At 33.1% G+C, this 26,429-nt stretch overlaps 1 protein-coding gene across 6 annotated transcripts in view; it reads right to left on the bottom strand.

Annotated features, from left to right (window-relative positions):
* Positions 1-26,429, bottom strand: part of LOC143076396 (dynein axonemal heavy chain 10-like) — an 83,761-nt gene that overhangs the window by 26,690 nt on the left and 30,642 nt on the right. For all 6 annotated transcript variants that reach the window (XM_076252141.1, XM_076252142.1, XM_076252143.1 and 3 more), the window contains 23 exons: positions 25,420-25,653; positions 24,602-24,724; positions 22,966-23,199; positions 21,908-22,134; positions 21,015-21,284; positions 20,134-20,317; positions 17,636-17,770; positions 16,821-16,973; positions 15,757-16,092; positions 15,108-15,299; positions 14,687-14,805; positions 13,892-14,186; positions 12,955-13,212; positions 12,262-12,469; positions 10,276-10,553; positions 8,258-8,410; positions 5,169-5,494; positions 4,309-4,516; positions 3,552-3,716; positions 1,764-2,085; positions 1,286-1,374; positions 678-828; positions 178-266 (listed from right to left, as the gene is read on the bottom strand). In XM_076252141.1, the coding sequence (XP_076108256.1) occupies positions 178-266; positions 678-828; positions 1,286-1,374; positions 1,764-2,085; positions 3,552-3,716; positions 4,309-4,516; positions 5,169-5,494; positions 8,258-8,410; positions 10,276-10,553; positions 12,262-12,469; positions 12,955-13,212; positions 13,892-14,186; positions 14,687-14,805; positions 15,108-15,299; positions 15,757-16,092; positions 16,821-16,973; positions 17,636-17,770; positions 20,134-20,317; positions 21,015-21,284; positions 21,908-22,134; positions 22,966-23,199; positions 24,602-24,724; positions 25,420-25,653 (4,749 nt within the window). The remainder of the gene's footprint in view (positions 1-177; positions 267-677; positions 829-1,285; positions 1,375-1,763; positions 2,086-3,551; positions 3,717-4,308; positions 4,517-5,168; positions 5,495-8,257; positions 8,411-10,275; positions 10,554-12,261; positions 12,470-12,954; positions 13,213-13,891; positions 14,187-14,686; positions 14,806-15,107; positions 15,300-15,756; positions 16,093-16,820; positions 16,974-17,635; positions 17,771-20,133; positions 20,318-21,014; positions 21,285-21,907; positions 22,135-22,965; positions 23,200-24,601; positions 24,725-25,419; positions 25,654-26,429) is intronic.

Raw genomic sequence — 26,429 nt, 5'->3', positions numbered from 1 at the left:
ACTAAATGACACAGAAATTAACGACTATAGGTCATCATAAGACCTTCAACAATAAGCAAAGCCCATACTGCAGTGAGCTATAAAAGGCAATAGTAAATAAATAGATAAATACTTTCAATGACTAATTTCAGGGGAGATAAATATGTAAGCAGCAGTAAAATGAAGACAATAACTTACTTCAGGTGAGATAAATACACTGGCAACAGCATACAAAGCTTGTTCTGGCCATGGAAAGAACCAATCAATGTTAGCATTGTTCACCAAACCTAGAAAACACACAAATATTTTACACTTATGTATAATAATATTTCAGTGATTTTACAAATTACTTTTTTTCAACAAAGAATACTGTTTTGAAATTGGTACACTGTACCCAAGTAATGGTAGTATAATTCTGTTGTCTCAAATTTTTGGCATTAAACATATTGTTCAACTAAATTTATTGGTAAATATGCAATATGTTAAATTCATTTGTTTTGACATCTGAAATTGGACAAAATACAAAATCATCAGAGAAACTTCATTTTCATAAAAAGTAGAGTAAGTTGATTATGATATTTTTACATATGGGCTGAAGGCAGAAAAATTGATTTCTAAATAACATTATTTCAAGTGTCGAGTATTAAAAAATTATACCAGATTCATATAAAATTGAGAAGCTGCATTAAAAACCTTACCTGGGAAGTTTCTACATCTTGTCCTCAGAGCATCACCAACAGGTGACATGGCTAGGACTACATGAAGATTGTTTGAACATTTCTGGACAAAATACCCCCAGATCATTTCCCTGGCGTGGGGAGTTCCTGCTTTTACAGCTTCATCCCTGATCTGAAAAAACAAATAATATAAACTGTTAACCAAATTTAAATGTCTATTATCTTTCATTTAAATGAATTCTTTCTTCAGTGAGATTGATAGAAAGGGTTATATTACACTGATTCCTCCCTTCATATAGTAAGATGCATCTTAATAATGTTTCTGAGTGAACCTTCAACATAGCTTTACATATTTACTAACAATATTCATAATGTGTGATTAACTTAGGGACAACATCAAAAATGTAGGATGAAAAAACTTAATTCACATAGTTTTTTCACTGACCCTTTTAGTCTTTGTAAGTCTAAATACAAGCCTGTTGAAAATGTGAACTTTGTTGAACATTATTTGTGGTATAGCTTTACCCACAAAGTTCATGCAAATTTGTATTAAACAAATAAGAATCAATCCACACTAAACCTCAATGGCAACACCATTATGTGTTTATAAACCAATGTAAAAGACTTACCCCACTAAGTATTGCCTCTTTCTCATCATCAGCATACAAAGCTGGTACCATTCCTGATGTTAGCATGTTGTTTATTAACTCAAGGAAACCTGATAAAAAATACAATCTCTTAATTAGAAAACTTTGTCCTGATTCTATGTAAGATGGCATATACAATCAAACGGTTGACTTCTTTCATGCAGTTTTCAAGAAATTGTGAATAAAATGACACAGAAAACAACAATGTGACACAATGGTAGTAATTTGTATATATATTGTCGACCCAGATGTCAAGTAACATAGTAATGGCTCTAGTCTACTGCATCACAAATCTTTTCATGTAACAACGTGTTAAACAGAACTTTGTCAGACCAAAATAAATACTTTGACTTTACAACTATCTGATCTGGTGCTGTTTAGTTTTTAAATGAGTAAAATTGGTCCAATTAGTTAGAAACAATTAAATAAGTAACTGATGTAATGTAATCCTTGGACCTACCTTCTTCAGCTACATGTTGATCAGTAAACAGGAACACCACTTTCTTATTCTCTATTCCCAGTTTATTATACAGAACTTTCAGGTCGTCCCTGAAGGAGCTCTCGTTGTAACCTCTACTCAGCTGAATCTCAAATACTTCACAGCCGGCAGTGAATGATGCTAATTTACATAATGACTGTTTACCACTCCCTCCTACACCCACCAAGAGGGCGTGACCTTGGTCCATACGGATAACACGATGTATACGTGTCAAATGTTCTAATGCATCGTCAAACAGGACGAGGTTCATAGGGGTATTACTTTCGTTATATTCTTCTAAAATCTGTAAACAGAGGAAAAGTAGACAAGTAAGTTATTATAAGGATTATTATTTCATACCTATCATATTGACTGTTGAACTGATGGCGGCTTTATGTCAAGTAGCATACATAACATGGATATTCTACTTAAGGATGTTTGCTTGTCATGTTTTGGAACTTTTGTCAGATTTTCGAAACCCTCTGGTTTTATCCATTTGAATGCCTTAGAAAATTTTGCCCATGAACCCCCATTTTCTTTTTATTAATCTTTTACATGTATAATTATAAGCCATTTGTAAAAGTCTTCTAAAATCTTATTTATTTTTAAATAGTTTATGAGAACTTTAACTGGTCAATGATAAAGCTATGAAAAATCAAGAGAGAACATTTTCCCGTCAAAATTCCAATGGCTAATATCTCGAAAACAAGCACATTGACCCCTATATATTTTTTTGGCTTTTTTGATTCCTATATTAATCCCCTATCAATATATACTAGTTTTATGGAAAGTTATTTATTTTGAAACTGAGCAGCAAACATCCTTAATACTGAACTAAAACACTAAGGCATGTTCCGAACATGCTAGCTCACAAGGTAGGAAGACATATATTAAACTACTTATATATTTTTCTTACTTCTAAACGTGGAAAATCATCAAATACATGTACCAATTGTAAAGTCTTTGGTTTGATCCTCTAAGGGTATTACCAATGTAATTTCAACTGATCGGGCGGAGCTTACGTTTTCATTTGCATAAGGACAGTCGATTTGAGGATGTGTGTGATAAGGTTGATTGCCATTATAATCGTTATTGATTTCTAATCACCTATCAGTGACCTCAAAGGAATTTACAAAAGAATGACTGGACACTTCATTAATGAGTTTATCCTAAAACACCTATCTTTAGATGGACTGGTTTATTATGATCGAGCTGGATAAACTCCGCCCAGTCAAGTGAAATAAATCAAGTAATATCATAACCATGAACATCCCATCCTTGGTTGTTGAACTATCAGAACAGAATTTCAATTTTCACCTAATAGGAAATATTGATAGCATTCAAACAACAGTGTGATAACAGTCATGATTAAACACCTATACACAGATATAGAGGGCCTTCGGCTGTTGTCTGCTATTTGGACGGTTTTTGTCTCTTGACATATTTCCCCATTTCTATTCTTAATTTTAATTTACAGATATAGATGAAGCTGATTATTTATCTTTTGGAAGTTTGTAAAGATATCTATATAATGTCAATTCACAAATTATTGCGGGTTTTTTATTAATGCGAATAATGCGACGGAGTGAGTTTATCAATAATAACTCCCATTGTTATATCTGACACATATATCAGTATGCAGAGTTTCCTGACATCGCAATAATTAATCTCGCATATTTGTCCATTTTACAAAAATCCTAATAAATGCACGTAATAATTTCTGAATTTACAGTAATACATTTAAAAAGTGAAATCAAGTTTATCAAATACCTCTTGGAAGAGAGCTTTAGCAGCATCATAATCCTGTATGTCTTCGTACAGACGAGGTTCTGAGTCCTCCATGGCCGTTCGATAATCTCCAAATAAACAAGGGTCACGCATAGCTAGTTCTACATGTGGTTTGTAATTTTCCTCCAACAATGCTTTAATCAAACCCTACAATCAAATAAATGGATACAAGTTATTTAATCATATTTCAGATTGTGTTGTCTTTAAGCCTTTTTTTTTCATGGAAAAAAAACTTAGAAACTACTGCTATGTGTTGTTTGACTGTTTGTGGCCAATTTCAGAATAGTTCTAAGAACCATTGTGGTAACTTAAAATTTATTCCCTTTAATAAAGTTACATATTCCTGCAACCATAATTAGTACAATCTGTACAAATGTATAATGTTCATATCACATGCATTTCTTTGTCAAACTGTTAATACATAGAGCATTCCTGTCCGACCTAATCACAAACTTTAACAATTGTAAACATAGCCAGAAAAAAAACACTCTTAAGTCTAACTTCTTTGACACTTAAATTTATTGCAGGCAAGACAATAAAAAGGCCATTTCACTTTTTAATGGTTTCTTCAATCTTTTCCAAATTGTAAGTGCTTTTTATATAAATTTCTACTTCAATACATGGCCACCATAACACCTAACACCGAAGTTTCATTTGGCTCAAAAGGTGGCAATAAAACAAAGGTTAACCTGTCTGGGAAGAAAGAACAAAGTGGCAACTATTTTAGAGGTGAACTTACAGTGACGTGTGTCTTATCCTCCTCGTTGATCAATCTATCACAGATAACGCGAGAGCATTCATTTCTCCACACTCTTACAAATATTTCAGGTTTAGAGAATCTGTCTGGTGTAGTGAGTGAAAGTCCATGATAAATCCTTGACAGATCTCTCAAGTTAAAGATATAATGAAACTTGGATGGTGTGGGTGGTAGATCCTTTACAATAGTGCTGCAAAATAAATCATTTGTCACAAGTTTGTTAACATATTCTTCACAATACAGGAAATAAATGACATGATTTGTCCATATATTTTAGTTCATTTATTTGTTTTGGAGTTTAGTATGATGTCCATTTTCACTGAACTAGTACCCATTTTTATTTAGGGGCCAGCTGAGGCCCATCTCCAGGTGGGGAATTTCTCGCTGCATTTAAGACCCATTGGTGGCCTTTGGCTGTTGTCTGTTCTATGGTCGGGTTGTAGTCTCTTTGACACATTCCCCATTTCCATTCTCAATTCTAAGTTGGTGATTCTTAAGATCAGGGGGTGGATGATATACTGAGTAAGCTCTTTTAACTGTCAGTGTTCATTTTTGTGGATTGCCCAATATTCTTTTTAAAAAAGTTGAAAAAATTTTAAAATACAAATTTGAGTCAAAAACAAGAATTTAACTTAATTTAATTTGAAAACTGATCAAAACTGAAACATCAAATCTTAACAGAAAAATATGTTGTCTGCCTTGACAGTATAAACCATGATAATAAAATGCCTTATTTCTAGACTACCAATAATTTGGTTTTCATGTTTAAAGAGTTATCTCCCTTATATGTTATGTAGTCAATAAAACATCACATGTGTTCAATCTGACACAAATAAACATACCTGTATAGAGACATTGTCATGTTGGTGATTGTTTTAGCTAGATCTTGAATATCTTTACTAAATGGCTGTAAATGTCCGACCAGAATGGAATTGTAAATCAGAAACAATGACTCATCAGATGGGAATGTCATGTTAAACACGGAGAACAACGACACAAATCTTGGATCGGTTTCGTTACGACCACCTCCAGCTTTACCCATGGCAGCAATGTAACCGATATCCTTCATGTTCTTCCAGTTCAGATCTTTACCTCTGTCGTAACAACCTCCACGCTCTAATAGAAGTTTTAATAGAGCAATAGGCTGCTGTGTTCCATAAGTGTCAACCTGTAGGAAAAAAACCCAGATCAATTAACAAATATAACAAAAAACAATTTTACAAATTTTAAAAGTAAACTTTTTCCTGCAGTTTCATTATTGAGAGTGATTTGTGGTGTTGATAAAAAAAAATCACTGTTATTTGTTTACCTGAGGCATGTTCATGTCATCAATAAAGATAAGTAATTTCCTGCCTGGTGGAGGACCCAAAGTGTTTGTAATATTTGTTTACCTGAGGCATGTTCATGTCATCAATAAAGATAAGTAATTTCCTGCCTGGTGGAGGACCCAAAGTGTTTGTAATATTTGTTTACCTGAGGCATGTTCATGTCATCAATAAAGATAAGTAATTTCCTGCCTGGTGGAGGACCCAAAGTGTTTGTAATATTTGTTTACCTGAGGCATGTTCATGTCATCAATAAAGATAAGTAATTTCCTGCCTGGTGGAGGACCCAAAGTGTTTGTAATATTTGTTTACCTGAGGCATGTTCATGTCATCAATAAAGATAAGTAGTCTCCTGCCTGGTGGAGGACCCAAAGTGTTTGTATTATTTGTTTACCTGAGCATGTTCATGTCATCAATAAAGATAAGTAGTCTCCTGCCTGGTGGAGGACCCAAAGTGTTTGTAATATTTGTTTACCTGAGGCATGTTCATGTCATCAATAAAGATAAGTAATTTCCTGCCTGGTGGAGGACCCAAAGTGTTTGTATTATTTGTTTACCTGAGCATGTTCATGTCATCAATAAAGATAAGTAATTTCCTGCCTGGTGGAGGACCCAAAGTGTTTGTAATATTTGTTTACCTGAGGCATGTTCATGTCATCAATAAAGATAAGTAGTCTCCTGCCTGGGGGAGGATCCTAAGTGTTTGTAATATTTGTTTACCTGTGGCATGTTCATGTCATCAATAAAGATAAGTAGTCTCCTGCCTGGAGGAGTACCCTAAGTGTTTGTAATATTTGTTTACCTGAGGCATGTTCATGTCATCAATAAAGATAAGTAGTATCCTGCCTGGAGGAGTACCCTAAGTGTTTGTAATATTTATTTACCTGAGGCATGTTCATGTCATCAATAAAGATAAGTAGTCTCCTGCCTGGAGGAGTACCCTAAGTGTTTGTAATATTTGTTTACCTGAGGCATGTTCATGTCATCAATAAAGATAAGTAGTCTCCTGCCTGGAGGAGTACCCTAAGTGTTTGTAATATTTGTTTACCTGAGGCATGTTCATGTCATCAATAAAGATAAGTAGTCTCCTGCCTGGAGGAGTACCCTAAGTGTTTGTAATATTTGTTTACCTGAGGCATGTTCATGTCATCAATAAAGATAAGTAGTCTCCTGCCTGGAGGAGTACCCTAAGTGTTTGTAATATTTGTTTACCTGAGGCATGTTCATGTCATCAATAAAGATAAGTAGTCTCCTGCCTGGAGGAGTACCCTAAGTGTTTGTAATATTTGTTTACCTGAGGCATGTTCATGTCATCAATAAAGATAAGTAGTCTCCTGCCTGGTGGAGGACCCAAAGTGTTTGTAATATTTGTTTACCTGAGGCATGTTCATGTCATCAATAAAGATAAGTAGTCTCCTGCCTGGTGGAGGACCCAAAGTGTTTGTAATATTTGTTTACCTGAGGCATGTTCATGTCATCAATAAAGATAAGTAGTCTCCTGCCTGGGGGAGGATCCTAAGTGTTTGTAATATTTGTTTACCTGTGGCATGTTCATGTCATCAATAAAGATAAGTAGTCTCCTGCCTGGAGGAGTACCCTAAGTGTTTGTAATATTTGTTTACCTGAGGCATGTTCATGTCATCAATAAAGATAAGTAGTATCCTGCCTGGAGGAGTACCCTAAGTGTTTGTAATATTTATTTACCTGAGGCATGTTCATGTCATCAATAAAGATAAGTAGTCTCCTGCCTGGAGGAGTACCCTAAGTGTTTGTAATATTTGTTTACCTGAGGCATGTTCATGTCATCAATAAAGATAAGTAGTCTCCTGCCTGGAGGAGTACCCTAAGTGTTTGTAATATTTGTTTACCTGAGGCATGTTCATGTCATCAATAAAGATAAGTAGTCTCCTGCCTGGAGGAGTACCCTAAGTGTTTGTAATATTTGTTTACCTGAGGCATGTTCATGTCATCAATAAAGATAAGTAGTCTCCTGCCTGGAGGAGTACCCTAAGTGTTTGTAATATTTGTTTACCTGAGGCATGTTCATGTCATCAATAAAGATAAGTAGTCTCCTGCCTGGAGGAGTACCCTAAGTGTTTGTAATATTTGTTTACCTGAGGCATGTTCATGTCATCAATAAAGATAAGTAGTCTCCTGCCTGGTGGAGGACCCAAAGTGTTTGTAATATTTGTTTACCTGAGGCATGTTCATGTCATCAATAAAGATAAGTAGTCTCCTGCCTGGTGGAGGACCCAAAGTGTTTGTAATATTTGTTTACCTGAGGCATGTTCATGTCATCAATAAAGATAAGTAGTCTCCTGCCTGGGGGAGGATCCTAAGTGTTTGTAATATTTGTTTACCTGAGGCATGTTCATGTCATCAATAAAGATAAGTAGTCTCCTGCCTGGGGGAGGACCCAAAGTGTTTGTATTATTTGTTTACCTAAGACATGTTCATGTCATCAATAAAGATAAGTAGTCTCCTGCCTGGTGGAGGACCCAAAGTGTTTGTAATATTTGTTTACCTGCGGCATGTTCATGTCATCAATAAAGATAAGTAGTCTCCTGCCTGGAGGAGTACCCTAAGTGTTTGTAATATTTATTTACCTGAGGCATGTTCATGTCATCAATAAAGATAAGAAGTCTCCTGCCTGGAGGAGGACCATACGTGTCTTTGGTCCTTTTCTCTACATTGGCCTCCAAGTTACGCTGTACATCCAGTGATGTGGTCCTACTGGAGAAGTTCATGTTCAACAACAACTACAAATATAAACAGTCATATTTACAAACTTTGACGATCCTGTTTTCAACTATTTCTAAATAGTAACCTATTGGGCATTTTCATCATGTTAAAAAAAATAGAACCAGTTTACCTTATTTTTTTCTATAAAAGATTAATTTAGCAAACCATTTTGTAAATCTTGCTTAATATCTTATATTTCTATAGTTATTTTCATTGTAATTTTTTTTGGAGTATAGTGCATTTTCACATCAACTTATTCATAACTGAATTTTCCTGTACCCCATAAATCCACAAAAATTTGGTATCCCATGAATATCATTAAATCCAGTAGATCGTTATTAACATTAAATTGTATCAAACATTTTCTTCTCTATATTGAAACTTCTGTGTTAATTATTTATCTAAAATTAAGCTATACCTCTATTCCCACTACAATACTACTTCCAAAACATTACCACCTAAATTTTTACATTTCCCTGCAGCTCTATTACAGATTTTCCAGTAGATCAAAATAAAAGAAATGGTTGGTTGCCATAGACCACCATATCAACAAAAACCATGATATTATCTAACCCCCACCTAGTTGATGGGGGCTTATAGCTTTTATATGTATGATGCACAATTATTCTGGAATCGTCCTTAGCTGTGTACGAGTAAAAGGATCAAATCAAGTATTTCTGTGACAGACCAACTCATAATTCACATGAGTGTTTAAGCTACTGTGAAAGTACTTTAATTCGTGGGTATCAATTTTCGTGGTTTGAGCAATATTTACATATTCGTGGGTTTTTAAATTCATGGATTTAAGTTTTCTAAATTGAAAATTGAAAAATTACAGCCTTTAGAAACGAAGGTTACAAATAGTCTCGATTGAAGTAATTACAAAGTAAACATTGACCCGTGTAAATCGTAATGACAACACTAATTAAGATAAAGTGATCAACATATTAAGTAAGAAATCAGTATCATAAACAAATGCCATAAACCTATCTTGAATTGTCAAATAATTCTTATCAAAATCAAGCCCAGCATAAAATTATTATTTCCCATATGTCCGAGAACTATTAGGATAGAAAATGAACACTTTATCATACTAGCATATCAATATTGAAAATCTGACTTTCATCGAAAAATAATAATTTTATGAGAATTAAAAGATCAAAAGTTGTATAGTTAAGGTTATAAAAGATTAAATGGGTATAATCCTGCATGCAGTTGTAGTTCTGAAATGTTCTGTGACTGCTATTAAAATATTCTTCGATTCGAGGTTATTTAATATATTCTCTAGATCATATCAGTAGTCAAACCTTCGTAGGGATCATTCCATGTCTTGATTTGGACAATGGTTGTTTTATTTCGTTGGACACTTAAATTCGTGGATAAAGTCATCCACGAAAACCACGAAAATTGGTACCCCACGAATAAAAGTACTTTCACAGTATTAACTGTTTTTAGTCTTATTCAACCATACATATCTGAATAACCATCAACCATAGTAAATATATAAATGACTAACTAATATCTGAATACCCTCTTAAACCTGAATACCATCTAAATTCTGAATACCCTTTAAAATCTGAATACCCTCTAAAATCTGAACACCCTCTAAAATCTGAATAACCTCTACAAATTACTAACATATCCTGAGATCAGTTTGTCACTGTCTTTCTCAATTATTTCCTGTTTAAAAAAATTATGAAGGCAAATGAATAACAAAATTTAAAAACTATTTATCAGCCTTAAACATCTGTCTTTCCCTTTTCAAATAAAAACTGACTTTATGTTTCACATGTAACTTTCATTCAACGACACAAAAAAAATTCTTCAAGACAAGCTTCCAGTAACAATTCTCAAATAAGCAATTTAATAACATTACACTTACGTGTGTTTCTGAGTCCAGCGTTCTGAGGAAGTTAGCTGTTGTAGCTGTTTTAGATGTTCCAGTTTCACCAACTAACACAACTGGTTGTTTGATTCCAACCATCAGCTCTAACAACCAAGTGGTACGGACAGTATCAACGGTGGGTACTAATATTTCGTTGTACTTCTTGACGGGATCATGTATATACTTTGGTACTTTCTGTGCCCATGGCATCCATTTTTTCTGTTCGCTATCCCAGAAGTACTCAAACAAAGATGGCTGAGTGGTAGGTAGTTCACCTGGTGGAAATAATTGTGGTTTAGATTATTTTTGTGGGATACTAATTTTCGTAGATTTAGGAAAACTTGCATTTTTCGTGGATTTTTGATTCTGTGATTTGGCCAAGTCTGTTAACATCCTAATAGAAAATGTGCCTTTCTATGAACTTCGTGTTTCACCTGTACCCACAATATTGGTATCCATCAAATAACAATTAATCTACAGTATGCTAATGTTTAAAATATGAGTTATGGGACTTTCTAAGCTATAATATTGTATTGATTTCAGTGATTTTTTGTTGTTGAATCCTTTCTTGGTTCCCTGAATATGCCTTAATGTTATACATTTATACATCTGAAAACTTTTCGTTGTCTTTCTTCTTAATGAATTGATTCCTTTTTGTACTAAAACCATTTTGTTTTTTATCTCTATAAAATCAGCCATATTCTGTGAAAAACCATTTTTTGGTTTTTATCTCTATAAAATTAGCCCTATTCTGTGAACTGTTCTGAGAAAACACTGCTAAAAATATTTTTAACAGTGACCCATATATAGTTGCATACTTCTATGTCATTTGATCTCTTGTGGATAGTTGTCTCAAAGGCAATCATACCAAATCTTCTTATTTTCATATTGAAGTACAAAAAGCTCTAATCTTTTATGACCTTTTAAAGCCTTCACAAAAAAAAGTACTATTTAAACCAGAACAATATAATATGCTGCAAATATCAAACTGTGTATCCCTTATACAAAAATAAATTAATCAAAATTTGCAATGTGAGAAATTATGGTTCTGTGGCCATGTAAAACTTCCCAATAAATTAGAAAAATATAAAATAAAATAAAGCAGTTTGGAAATAAACATACAAGTATAATTTAATATGTGGTCTTATCTTTCTTTCCTTTTCCATAAATGTGAGGAACAAAAATGTTTGGATAAAATTATTGGGACTAAAAAAAAAAGTGAAATATTGGAACATTGAGTGTCGAACATACCTAGATACTTATTACTGCGTTTCTTAGCTAAAATAACAATGCATATTCTACATTCACATCAATATGCAAATAAGTTTTCGAAAATTTTCTGTAAGATACATCATTATTGAACTTTCAGTTGTCAATTTATTACACATATACCTACAATATAGATCAATTCAAAAATCTAAATAGTTTTTTATATAGATTAGGCCGTTGGTTTTCCCATTTGAATGGTTTTACACTAGTAATTTTGAGGCCCTTTATATTTCTTGCTGTTCAGTGTGAGCCAAGGCTCTGTGTTGGAGGCCTTACCTTGACCTATAATGGTTTACGTTAATAAATTATGACTTGGTTTGAGAGTTGAACCTTTGGCACTCATATACTTCAGTCAAAAATCAGGAGTAGAGAAGACTGACCTTGAGAAGTGACCTTTGATTTGATTTGAGATTAAAAATGTATACTACATTTACTGCTACAGAGAATTAAGAAGAGAAAGACCTGAAATTACAGGTTTTTACTTTATCGAGGCTGCCTTTAAACCAGGTTTAACTATATTATATAATCTCTTCAAGGGCACAATATATCTATTGTCAAACCAATGTTAATTTCAAAAGGGCTCTCGGTCATAAAAACTTTAATCAGTACTTGAAGTACACAATTTGTGTTAGAAACACCAAATCCAGTGTTTTGATTGGTTAATATTTAAGTGCAAGTACTCAAATGTTTACAACTGCAGGGGGTCTGACTTACCCATTCCTGCATAAGTTTTATCTTCATCTTTGACCTGTTGAAGTGCGGCCAAGGTTCTGACTTGTGCATCAAACTTCAATCGACCGTCCTCCAGTAGTCCAGCGCCGATTGACCAGTACAATGCCTCGAGGAAATAACATTCCAGCTCGTCAGCTTCCGTCACCTCCTTAGTTACCAGAGCATCTAACATCTTACTCAGTTGTCTAACCTATATACAAAAACAAAAATAAGTCAACACGTTTCCTGTCTCATAGCAGAAAAAATATGACATCGATAGAAAGATAAAATAATTTCATTTTTTCAAAAATTTCCCAAAGATTTGAAAGGGATATGCTCTGGACCTTAACAGAGCTTAACCACAAAAATGTCCATATAATGTGTTGTGGTAGGGATGAATATATAGGGTATGTAGGGAAGCCGAAACACAAAATGGTTATAAAAACTTATAATCTTTACATCAATCTCAACAAACTACATATTGTTTCTAATTAGTAATGATAAATATCGAAGTAAGGTACCAGTATTTAACAACAGATTGCCTTGATAACCTTTGACCTACCATATTAAGATTTGTGAGGGGTAATATTGTCTTCATCTTTTCTCCCTGTCGACCGTCAACCAGATCTTCAACCACCATGTCAATCAGACAGGGTACATATTTATCAATGAAAGTGTTATAGATTTTTGACCTACCATATTAAGATTTGTGAGTGGTATGATTGTCTTCATCTTTTCTCCCTGTCGACCATCCACCAGACCTTCTACCACCATGTCGATCAGACAGGGTACATATTTATCATAAAGTCTTTGAAACTCATCTTTCTCCAGCTTAGACTGTCGAGAGTTTATCCATTTGTACCAGAATGGATCATAGCCAAGATTCTTTGGATCCACGTAAACCATACCACATCTAGATACTGTAGCTGGAGAGGCATACTGGAGATCAAATACCTATAATCAAAATTGTCAATTTATATCTGCTATGCTATTAGTGAATATTTTACATCATTTTTAGTTGGAGGTGAACTCAAATGCACTTCACTTCAAAATTAAACAGTCAAAAGATTAGCTGCTTTGGATAGATATCACTCGTATGCAAATGAATATCAATACATCGGGTAACTTATTTCTGGTTAAAAAATCTCTATGCGAAGTCTGCAACTGTTTGAAAATTGAGTTGGTATACTAAAAACCCTACAAAACATACTAAAGAGTTGTCTCATTGGCACTCATACCACATCTTCCTATATCTATAATATTCATCTTTTATTCCGTATTTGAATGTTCCAAAATCAATCAAAGTCTTAGTTCATGTACATGTATATAAGGCTGATATCTATTGGACCCAGCTCAGAAGATTGTTGTTTTTCCTTTTTCCTTTATTCATATTTTCATGCACATTTTAAAATCCATTGAACGGACAGAATATATTTTGCTCAATCCATAGTTTTGTGTACAGATGTTAGTTTTTTCTTTTCAATTAACGATTCTTTATCACCCTTTGGGATCTTTGATTTTTGTTTTCTTGGAAGAATCTTTTTAGCTTTAACAACATGACAAAACCTTATATATTCAACCCTAATCCCCTACCTAGAAAGTTCCCCCTCTTTTTCTTGAAGAATTATCTTACCTCAAACAACATAGCACAATGTTTCTGTAACCTGATACGTTCACCATTGGCTAAGGTCATCAACCTATTGTCGTCCATCACAGAGTTCATGTTCTCTACCCATAATGCATCAACATCTCCATCATATACGATGTACTTCCTTTCATTTTTGTCTGTGGGTCTGTTCATTTCTCTGAAGATGTTTGACAGCAGACCATCAGTCCAATCTCTGGTGATTGGGTCCAGTATACCATACAGGTCTATCACACTTCTGTCCTTAGGATTAATTACAAAGAGTTTTGTGGATGTTCCTAACCTAAAACAAGATAACAAAAATAATTAAAAGAGGCAATAGTTATCAGGCAATTAAATATATGTACATGAATTAATAATTTTATCATCTTATTCATTGGTTAAAGGTATAGAGGGAGGTTTGAGATCTCACAAAACATGTTTAACCCTGAGCATTTTTGCGCCTGTCCCAAGTCAAGAGCTTATGGCCTTTTTAAGTCTTGTATGATTTTTAATTTTAGTTCATTTATATATTTTTGGGTTTAAGTTTAGTATGATGTCCATTATCACTGAACTAGTACACATTTTTGTTTAGGCGCCAGCTCAAGCACGCCTCTGTGTTGGATTTTCTTGCTGTGTTGAAGACCCATTGGTGGCTTTCAGCTGTTTTCTGCTCTCCGGTCGGGTTGTTGTCCTTTACAGATAACTGATTTAATAACTCCCTCATGGTCTTGCCTCCAGTGCAAATGTTTTTTGGTTATATCGAAGTTCAAATGAAAGATGTGTGGCCCCTGATGGACTTACTTTGTTTGTGACTGTGCCAGTGTATTTATAACAACAGATTTTCCTCCTCCTGTCGGCCCAACAATCATGGTGGTGTGACGAGTCATCATGGTCTCGTACAACTGTACAACCTTGTCAACCTGTCAAATCAATACAGAGTAAAAATAAATATTTCTATTTCTTAATGCTGATTTGAATACAATTGGAGCAAAAAAATGTATATTTGTTTACAACTTTTTGGTTTTAAGATGAAAGAAATCAGTATATAAATATTTAAGTTGGTTCAAAACTATCTTTTATTTGAAAACACCTTTAAAAATCTACTACTAGCCTTTAAATTTTCTAAGTCAAAGAATCAGTAACACTTAGATTCTAAATGCATATCAAAGCAAATCCAGAATACACAAATTTTCTGCATTTGGCCACAGTTCAAACTGGTTACCTGTATTGGTAGTAACTGGTATCCATTGTCCTCCAAGACAGCCTCCACAGCATCATTGAAGTTAGGATATCTGACACGTGGGCAGTCTAAGCCAGGGAACAGATCACCAATCAATCCTAAGAATAGTGGCACATCCTCAAACACAAACTTAGGTAAGTTCATGTCTCTTAAAGCTCTCATCAACACTACATCCTATAAAATAATACATAAATCTAAATCATTCAAATTCTTTTATTTTAAAGAAAAGGAAAAAGTCAGAAGATATTATTTTGGTATTTATTTTTCTTCATTTTTCATTGTAGGTACAAAATATTGATGGTTTATATGTCTTTATTTGAATTTTGGACATGCAACAAGCTGATATTTTTAGAATATTCTTAAGATGTTTGCTCCTTTTTTTTTCTTTTTTTTTTTTTTAACTTTCTATCAGATATTTAGAATCCACTAGTTTTATACATGTTGTGCCAATAAAAAAAATGCCCTCAAACTCCTACTTTACTTTTCATAGTTGGATGCATATAGTTTGAAAAACCATTTTTGAAATCCGATAAAACCTTAAATTATGCTGTTTTTCATGTATGTCATTGTAATATTCCTGTGTCCATGGCCAAAATAATAATGGTCTTATACTGCTCTTGGAATAATTTACCTCTGGGAGTTCAGCAGAGCCTCTCTTTAATTCACCAGCCATGACAAGCACAGACTTCAAAGCTCTCAGACCAAAATCATAATGGTACTGTTTAGACAATTGTTCTTTAGCCAGTTTGTATAACACTGTCATCTTCTTAGCCAGAACCTTAGCTAGAAGGAAACCTTCGGAGAACAACATGATTTCACAGATTTGCTGTAAATCGGGTACGATGACGACAACGGGACGGAACAATGCTTTCACTGACTCTGGTAATTCTGTACGTCCAGCGTATCCGGGGTTCATAGTGATGAAGATACCAACACGTAAATCAAGGCTAATCTCCTGTCCTTCAAACTGTTTAAACAAAATAATCAAATATCAAGAAGTTATCAATAGGAGGGTTAAAATCTTAACTTAAAATAACACTCAACAGGAAAAATAATTCATAAATGAAATAAATTTTACATAATCATAGAAAAGCAAAGATGAAATATAAAATTGGCCATCATATTCATACTTGGTATAAGATAACTTATCCATGTAATTTGCAACCTAATAATCATTCTTTACTTAAAATTCTTTTTTATCAAAATAACTACTGATATATTGACAATAACACAAAAAAGTTTAGAATGAAAAGCCCTGCTGTGTCGTCAGATATTTAGCAGTTGCAGCATGTTGTATTGAGTTATTAAACTATGCACTGCATGAAATGTGAAACCATCAAAATACATAACAATTGGCCGTTTCAGAATCTAAAGCATCATGGGTAATTTCATTATTCGTACCCCAAAGTGAAAATAACGTTACGTCATTGGTTGAATTTCCATTGTTTATAACGTTTTAAACCAATCAAAACGCTTTGGTGTATGCTTTTGAAAATATTACCCAGGATGCATTAGATTCTGAAACGGCGAATTACTGATACTCAATATGTGTAATGCTATAAAATTGACATAAGAAATATACTCTGCATTGTCATAATACTAAATATCATGAAAAGAAATAACTTCAACCATGTCATGATACACAATACCATGAAACATTTAATGCACTATAAACTAAGTGTGTACACTACTTACATGGAACCTCTTCAGTTTCATGATGAGACCATTTTGAATGGTTTTTAACTGTGTTGAGATGACAGACAGTACAGACACGTCAATACGATTAAACTCATCAAAACAACCCCAGGCACCACACTGGCACAGACCAGAGTAGATTTTACCAACGGCCTGAAAAATAGTTAATAATTTTATTTATTAAATCCTTTAAGTCTTACAAAAATTGTAATTTCACAGCATAATATATTGTATATGGTCAATTTATTGTTTTATATCTTGTATACTGTCAAATATTTTATCTAAAAACAATTGTCAATTTCTATTAAAAATGATTTGAACTAACAGATCTAGTAACTATTAACATGAACATTTTGCTAATTTGGTGATCACATAAATTATACTCCTCATCAGTATTTTGTATTTTGTAGAAAGCGATAATATATTGATGTAAAGTGAAAAGTATATTTTCTATGTTTGTCAAAATGTTATAGGGTTATTGCATGGATATTGGGGAATATTGTTCTGAGAAGAATTTTATATTGCACGATCTTGCAAGTGCAATATATGTTCTACTAGGGACAATATTCCCCAATATTCATGTAATAACCCTTTTATTGTATAACAATATAATATTTGAAAGTAAAAATTGATTTAAACTAAGACTTTGTCGTTGATGACGTCATGAATTTTGAAGATTTATTGCACTAGTGCAATATTGGAATTTATTGCACGCTAACTTTTGGTTACTTTCTGTGGAAAATATTATATTGCTATGGAATAATAAGCATTTCTTCAATGTCTGCTGAAAACTTCTTCCATTTTCAATGTCTCACCTTGTAGTCCATACCCTCTCCACAGTTTGTAACAACACAGAGTAAGCCTAAAGCTTTAGCCAGATCCTTGACAGTCTCAGTTTTACCTGTACCTGCTGGGCCAGCTGGGGCGCCACCTAGATTCATTGACAAAGCCTGCAAATATACATTGATAAAATGTCATTAATAAAAGTACTTAAGTTTTTCTGTGAGCAAAATTACTACAATGCTTAGTTTTTAAGGCCGAGAAAAAAAAGATCGATGTTTCCGGTAACCTGACCGACCCTGTTTTTTAGCCCCGACCCTAACTTTTTTATTGGATCTTCAAAAAAAAAAAAAAAAAATTGTATCAACCGACCCCGTTTTTGACACAGGCTTCTGATATATGACATAATATTTTTTCTCTCTTGCTTCTACTTGCATAGAAAGCCAGTAAAACATTTTATTAATGTCAAAAGGTATTCCAAATAGGTTAAAATCCAAGAAATTTGTACAGCAGGTGCTTCAAAAACATTGCAAATGGCACACTTCCGGTTTTTGAAACTAATTACGGATCCGGACTTGGAAAAACCATGATAATTTTCCGGATTTCATTTACGATGTGAAAAAAAAAAAAAAAAAAAAAAAAAAAAAAAGAATTCCGACCTACCGTCCTTATTTTTCAAAATGATGTTACCGGAAACACATATCTTTTTTTTTTTAGGCCTAATCAATGTCTTTTTTAATTAAACTATTTGCATTTTAAAATGTTGAATAATCAATTGTGAATGAAATTCTGACTTTTTGATACTACTTTATCTTTTATATAGGTATAAAAATTTGTAAGGGTTCTCATACCCGTAGCCAGGGGGGGTTCGGGGGGTTCAGACGAACCCCCCTTTAAATCAAATTAGCACTGTTAAAGTCAACGTTTTGTTTAAATTGTGACTGTTAAAGTGGAGTTCATGAGTCCAACGAACCCCCCCTTGGAAATTCCTGGCTACGGGCCTGGTTCTCCAGAACCCAGTGTCTCGCCTACTTTTGCTGTTAATTGCAAAAACGATGAAAAAAATTTAATAACAAGAATGTCTCCCAAGTACATGGATGCCCCACTCGCACTATCATTTTCTATGTTCAGTGGACCGTGAAATTAGGGTCAAAGCTTTAATTTGGAATTAAAATTAAAAAGATCATATCATAGGGAACAAGTGTACTAAGTTTCAAGTTGATTAGACTTCAACTTCTTCAAAAACTACCTTGAACAAAAACTTTAACCTGAAGCAAACAGGTGCACAGACGGACGGACGAACGGACGCACAGACGGAAGAACGAATGGAGGCACAGACCAGAAAACATAATGCCCCTCTACTATGGTAGGTGGGGCATAAAAACATTCCTATCTATACTATCTTTTGACTGTAAGAAGCTTCTGTCCAAGTTTGGTAAAAATCCAGGATAGTTAATGAATCTAATAAATGTTTTAAAAACTTAAACTGCAGACTGTATGTTATGTTAACTGGAAGAAAAACTAAGTCCATTTATAAGTAAAATGCAGAAAAAACAAGAACAAAATTTCCTTCTAGATACTAGCTTTCGATCATAAACAAGCTTCTGTGCAAGTTTGGTACAAATCCAGGATAGTTTAAGAAAGTTATCAAAATTTTTAAAACTTTAACCACAGAGTGAATGTAATGTTAACTGGCAGAAAAACTAAGTCCATTTAAAAGTAAAATACGGAAAAATGGTATATTTTTTTCACAAAATTTACATCTGGATACTAGCTTATGATCATAAACAAGTTTCTGATCATAAACAAGCTTCTGTTCAAGTTTGGTAGAAATCCAGCACAGTTTAAGAAAGTTATTAAAATTTCAAAAACTTTAACCTCAGAGTGAATATTTGTGGACGCTGCTGCCGCCGGAATGTAGGATCGCTTAGTCTCGCTTTTTCGACAAAAGTCGAAGGCTCAACAAAAAGGAGAAAATGTTTTATGATTGCCATTCTAATATGACCTTCCTCTTTAGCTTTGGATACAAAGCCATGTTCTAATTCCAATAAAACATGGGCTGCAAATGATTGACGTCACAATTGAAATTGCAACGTCAGATGGTTTTGAACAACAACGGAGATCAAAATGAACACTTTTTTTGGTGTTGATCGCTAGGAAATTAAATAAAAATATTCTAAAAGTAAGTTAAAATGTTTCTGATCTTTTTTTATAGTTAAAACTGTTGATTTTCTATAATGATTTTGGTTCATCAAATCAAATTAAAATGGTGACATTTCGAGCGCGAATTATATGTCTGCTTCGAAGTACAAAAGTTCAAAATATTCCTATTAGAATCGAAATAATTCTATCATGCCATGCTCTACGCTAATTTTAACATAGGTAAGCATTATATTTGTCAATATCTGAATACCGAGCGTTAGCATGATAGAATTATTTCTTAAATTTAGTCCAAAATGACAGAATCACAATAATTCATAAAATCAGGCAATTAATTTGAATTTACAGTATATTTTCATGAAAGGTAAATTACCTGTGTGAGTGTAAGGTAAATTCTGTCGGTCAGTGGTGTGATGACCAGACGTCCATTTAAACCCATGTATTCATAACCGTAACCAAACTCTCCTGTACACTGTCTAACCAATAATTCATCTGGCTCTTTTTCCCAATAAAATCTTAGCTGACTCTCCCATTCAAACTCACGGGCATCAAGAATACTGAAATAAAACATAAAATACATTTTATTCTGAACTAAATTTTAACATCTTTAATACTTATAAACACAAAACACTATCAATTAAAATAAACTATTCAGTTCATTTATTTTCCATGGTACCAATTTTTCAAGGACTGAGGACAACCTTTATTTTATGGATATTTGATTACAAGGTTTTGCTAATCTCGGAATACATTGCCTTTAGAAACTTTGATATTCATTGGAAATTTGAATACTGTAAAGCAACTTATTTTTGCGGATACTTTTTTTCGGGTTTTACCCTTTCATGACCATTTCGCAGCTATTTAATTTTGCGATTTTCTGATTGACTTGATGAAGTTTAAAAAGGAAATATCCAAGCTTTACATATTTGCGATGATTTAAATTTGAGTTACATTTTTACTTGCGAAAATAAGTCAGTTTACAGTACCCACAAACCCCATGAAAATTTGTATCCAACAAATTATAATGAATCCAAGGTACTAGTGAATCTAAAATTGTTATTTTTTTTTACAAATTTTTCACTTATGTGCATTTCACTGATGACCAAGACTGACAGTATACAATTTTCTTCAAATTTGAAGATCTGGTTACAAAATAATTTTATAAATATAACATGGGCTTTGAAACCATTTCACAGGAACCACTTGCCTTAAAAAATATTTTAAAATTGTAAAAAAGTATTATCTGTCACATACCTGTCTCTGACAAAATTATCAACAATATCTCTTGCATGTACATCTATAATTAGAACACTGTTGAACTTTGCCCTGTCATTCTTAGACAACGGAGATCTGACTTGTACTACTAAATCACCAATCTGTCCATGAAGTCTTTTGGCGTATTCTTTCATTGCTGTTTTTTCTGCTTTTTTAACTTTCCTAAATACGTCTTCAACCTCCCACGTCCACCAAACTTGGTTCCCTGCTAGACATATCATACCCTGGTATCCCAACATCCATTGTACTCTGTAAGTAACAAAGAGATATCCATTAAAATGAATTCCATCACATGAATATGTTATAGTTAAGCATATATATATATATATATATATATATATTTTTTTTTTCCTGTTTGTGTAGTATTGTCAATTTTGATGATCCAATACCTATTAAGTTTACTGGTTGGTAGATTCTTATAGACTCTATATATATATATAATATATATATATAAAATATGATGGACATTGTAAGTTGTAAAATGTCCCATAATCAGAACACATATTTCAGAAGCACTTTGATTGTCTGCATTGTTTTTACAAATATTGGAATACAGCAAGAAATAAAAAAATCTTACAAAATATATCACAAAGGAGAAAAAAATCTAACAAATACACTCACAACAAGAGAAAGTTCTGGCAAAATCCACTTTAAATAAAATATTCTCACAAAATTTACCTAAAAGTAGATAAAATTCTCAAAATGAGATAAAATTCTTAAAAAAAAAACACTCTTACAAAATACATAGTACAAAAGATCTCATCAATATCTTTGGATACATTTGTATGTCTCTATTAGATATCAGTATAAATAAGAGGTTTGCAAGGACATTTCTTATCAGAAATCTTAATTCAACCATTTGAGACACATACCTATTTTTACCATCAGCACCATAGAAGAAGATGGCCTCTTTGGTAATTAATCTGTTTGTACTCCTCATCTCCTCTAGTACAGCAGTCATCCAGTCCTCTACACGACCTTCAGCAGGGACGTGTTTTCTAAACTCCATCACTTCACCTTCAGCAGAGATCATAGCTGTTACCACGGTTTCACCATTAGGACCCTGTTGGAACTGCAGCTTGGCAATGTTGTCGTACATCTATAAATAGAAGTGGAATACATAGGTTTACAATAGGGTTAAACCCTCTTCACTACAACTAAGGGTCTCACAGGATTATTGACACAAAATAAATTACTACTACAAAGTGTTTAAAAACCTTGGCTTCCCATAAGGCTTTGGCACAGCCAGTGACAGAATACAAAGTGCATCATTTTCAAACATGGAATAGAACACATATATATATAGTGAATGATTTTTATTTTACTTCACAAGTATTAACTTTAAACATGTTAAAAGAGAACCAAAAATGTAATAAACCGTATGAGTTTAAGAATACTTTAACTTGTATAAATCAATATTTCTGTTGTTCTTGAACGAGTTAAAAAAATGTGCATTTTTTTCAAGTTGTACCTACATTTGCTCTTAAAATATCACAGAAAGTTCACCTAACAGTTTAAAATTGGCATAAAAAATATTTTATATTTTAAGGCAAATTCATACAAGTTTTAAACAAGAATGTGTCCCAAGTACACGGATGCCCCACTTGCACTATCATTTTCTATGTTCAGTGGACCATGAAATTGGGGTAAAAACTCTAATTTGGCATTAAAATTAGAAAGATCATATCATAGGGAACATGTGTACTAAGTTTCAAGTGGATTGGACTTTGACTTCATCAAAAAATTGAACCTGAAATGGGACGAATGGACGCACAGACCAGAAAACATAATGCCCTCTACTATGGTAGGTGGGGCATAAAAATTGTATTCATAGGCTTTTTTGCTTCTACTCCCTTCACTGGAACAATTTTTTTAGGGTATTTTTCATATTTCACAAAAACTCAGCTTGCAAATCTATCATTAGTCTTACCTTAATCATATGTTCCTGTACACAGGATGGATCACTGCTTCCTAAGATACTGAGAAGTTCATCGTCGGAGATAAAGAAGAATCTAGGGAAAGCATTACGTTTAGAGTCTAAGTAATCATTCAATGATTTCTGACACTTTTCAAGTCCCATACTTAGATTTTCTAAGTCAGCTAATCTGTTCTGTGCATGGCATGATGCCTTAATCAATGGAGTCTTGTGAGTTTCGTTCATTATCTGGAAATCAAGCAGTAATTGTTCAAGTAAACATATTTACATCAATTTTACAATGTATTGTTCAAATAAATTTGTGAGGGGTTTAAATAATGAGTAAATACAAAATATGAATATTAAGATTTTTTATAAAACATTTTTAGCTTAATTTGCTAGTGTACTCAACTACTGATTGAAATCATTCTTTTATTCTTCAAGAAAAAATGAAGATTTGTAGGAAAATAACCCTACCACAGGATTTTAAAAGTAGAAAATTTATAATTCACATAAAAAAAGTGATTGACGATGTTTGTAATTTGTTCAAAATATGTGGAGTGTGGAGATTAATAATTAATGTAAATCATGAAAAAGCCACATTTTTACATGTAAATATAATTGATGTGATTCTAATGCTGTCATGTTGACAAACCTTTTATATATATCCTCCATCAATATTCAATATCTCTTAATGATGACTTGACAGACCTCGTACCTAACCTCTGTCAATATGGTTTATTTATAACCAGGGTTGGCAAAGTATTACCCACCCGGGAATTCCCGGGCGGGAAAACCCGGGTTTTCCCGGGCTGGGCAATACTCCCAGAAATGGGTATAGTGGGCATTACTGGGCAATATGATTTTTTAAGCTTATTTTAACACAAAATAGTAAAGACTTGTTATAGTTGCATAGTATAACAGCTAAATATATACTTTTTATACAGATAACCATTGAAAGTCATTTCTAGAAAATTCAATTTCATTCTCTTCTCTATTAATTTTATATGTAGGCAGAATACAAGATTTGCGCATTTAAAGATACCTTTTAATTACCAAGTATTGTTTCAATAATCCAAACTTTGAAAAATGCATTTTATTGCAGTGTTTAAGTGAATTGTTAATTTTAATTGTCATACATTCATATTGCTAAATAAACACCCTACAGGGTCATGCCATTAACACTTATAAAATTGAAAGGACTGATTATTGTTACATAAACAAATCTGTGTCCTAATCTGAATAATTACTTATTAATTAGTGACAGTACATATACATTATTTAAATGTGATGTTTCTTTAATACATGTAATTGTTAATTCTTAATAGGAGCTATATTCATTTGAAAAAAAATGATTTATTTGCTTTCTATTTACAGTTTACCAATCTAGACAAATGCTAAACAAACAAAATAGGGTATAAATATCTTATTAAATGTATTGCATTTGTGTTTATCACTGAATCCTCTTTAAAATAAAGACAAATATTTTATATTACCCAGTATTGCCCAGTATTACCCACTAAAACCCAGTAAAACCCGGGTTTTCCCAGTATTTCCCACTGGGCTGGGCAATACTCATAAAACCCGGGTTTTTGCCAACCCTGTTTATAACCCTCTAATCAACCAATGAATGATTTTAATTATATAATACCTTTTTAAAAGTTTTATCTATACTGTCAAACTTCTTGGCCTCCTCTGGCAGCTGTGATCTGATGTCTCCTCCTATAAAGATTCCCTCTAAGTACATCCACTTTCTCTGTACGACCATCCAAACCTGTAATGTAACAGATAAGTATACAGTAAAACCTGTGTATAAAGATCACCCTGAGAACCAATGAAACATTACCTTATATGAGAGGTGACCTTTGAATTGAGGTTCAAAATACATAGATATTACTAGTCAGAAAGGAAGAATGTAAACTGACCAGACAGTTTTTAGTTTAATAATGGTCACCTTGCCTTGGTGGCAGGTTTGAATATACATTCTTTTTCACAATTGACAATTCTATAACAAAAGCAGATTTTTTTAAAACAGTTTGAATAATAATGAATATAAGTTTTTTTTACATCCCAATTTACCTTGATTATTAAGAATAGTTGAAGAATTTATTGTTGGTGGCATATCTTTGGTTGCCTCTGTTTGATTCATTCACCAAAGGCAATTTAAAGTTTTAGATAGGCACTTGTCAATAACTGAGTGAAGTGATTTTTTTGTAGTCTTGTTTAGGGCTATTCCATTAAAATGTATGTGGGAGGGTAGGAATAGAAGTTTAATTATTGAATGTAGGTCATGGGTCTTTTTTTCAGTATGCTTTTATTACCATTATGCAAAATTATCTAAAGAAAATTCTGAGTTTTAGGGATATTTTATAGGCCCTTCCTACCTTCCCACATGTATTTTAATGAATGGAATAGCCCGTAATAACTGTATACTCTTGCTGTGGAAAAATGAATTATGTGAAAACTTACATCTAACACTTCTGAGATGAGTGAGAGACTTTTCTCCCAGTTTTGTACAGTGTTAAGGAATGGTCCTATGAATCTTGAGGCTGACATACTCTGTAAGTTCATGGCGCTATCATCAAGGATCTGTAATACTTCATCGATGGTACCCAGTATAAAGCCACGATTAGATGTTCCCTTCATGTAACTGTACACATGGAACTTCATGTTATTCCACGTCTCCTCTACTTCTTTCACACCCTGAAAACAAAATAATGAAATTATAACGAAATTTGTTTGTAACAGCAATTTTGATTGGATGATGTCATATGATTTAATGGGATAAAATTCACAGTTAACGTGCAAGAATTAATGCTCGCTCTGTGTAATCCCAGATGATATTACCAATAATCTACGAATAGATTAAACAAGCATGATTAAAAACAAATAGAAACAGCCATATACTTATGTATTTGATGACATTAATTTGAGAATTCACAGTCACAAATATCCATTTTCTTTAAATCTAAATAATGAATCTGACAATTTTTTTTCCATTTTTCAACAATCACTATAATTCTGGATTATCGTTGGTCAACTCAACAAAATTGATTTTCTCCCTTGAGCCATCACGGTGAAAACGAGAAAAGCAATCAAGTTGAAATGACCAATGATAATCTGTTTATCCCTATTTTACAAATGACAGTGTTTTCCTTTTTTCGCTAAGGGAAGGTGGGTGTTTTAAAAAAATCACTTACAACCGGGTGGTTTTTTTTTTTAATGTTCAACCGGTTTTTTTTATTTACTATGGGTGCACGTGGGGGTCACAAAAATAAAGATAAGTATAATATTCACATTTAATGGAGTTGAACAAACATAAATAGAAGTAGTCATATTAATTGTCAAATATTCTTTGATTTGATTTTTTTCAACAATTTATCTCTTTTCTCTCTTCTTTCATTTACAATTTTATGTCCTGTCTCTTGCTTTTGTGCCGTATTTTTGGCCCATAGAACAGTAGTATCCTTCCTCTGTGA

The sequence above is a fragment of the Mytilus galloprovincialis genome, chromosome 5 (genome assembly GCF_965363235.1).
Source record: "Mytilus galloprovincialis chromosome 5, xbMytGall1.hap1.1, whole genome shotgun sequence".
Taxonomy (NCBI): Eukaryota; Metazoa; Mollusca; class Bivalvia; order Mytilida; family Mytilidae; genus Mytilus; species Mytilus galloprovincialis.
The sequence above is the reverse complement of the archived record's forward strand: the minus strand, read 5'-3'. Positions and strand labels throughout refer to the sequence as shown.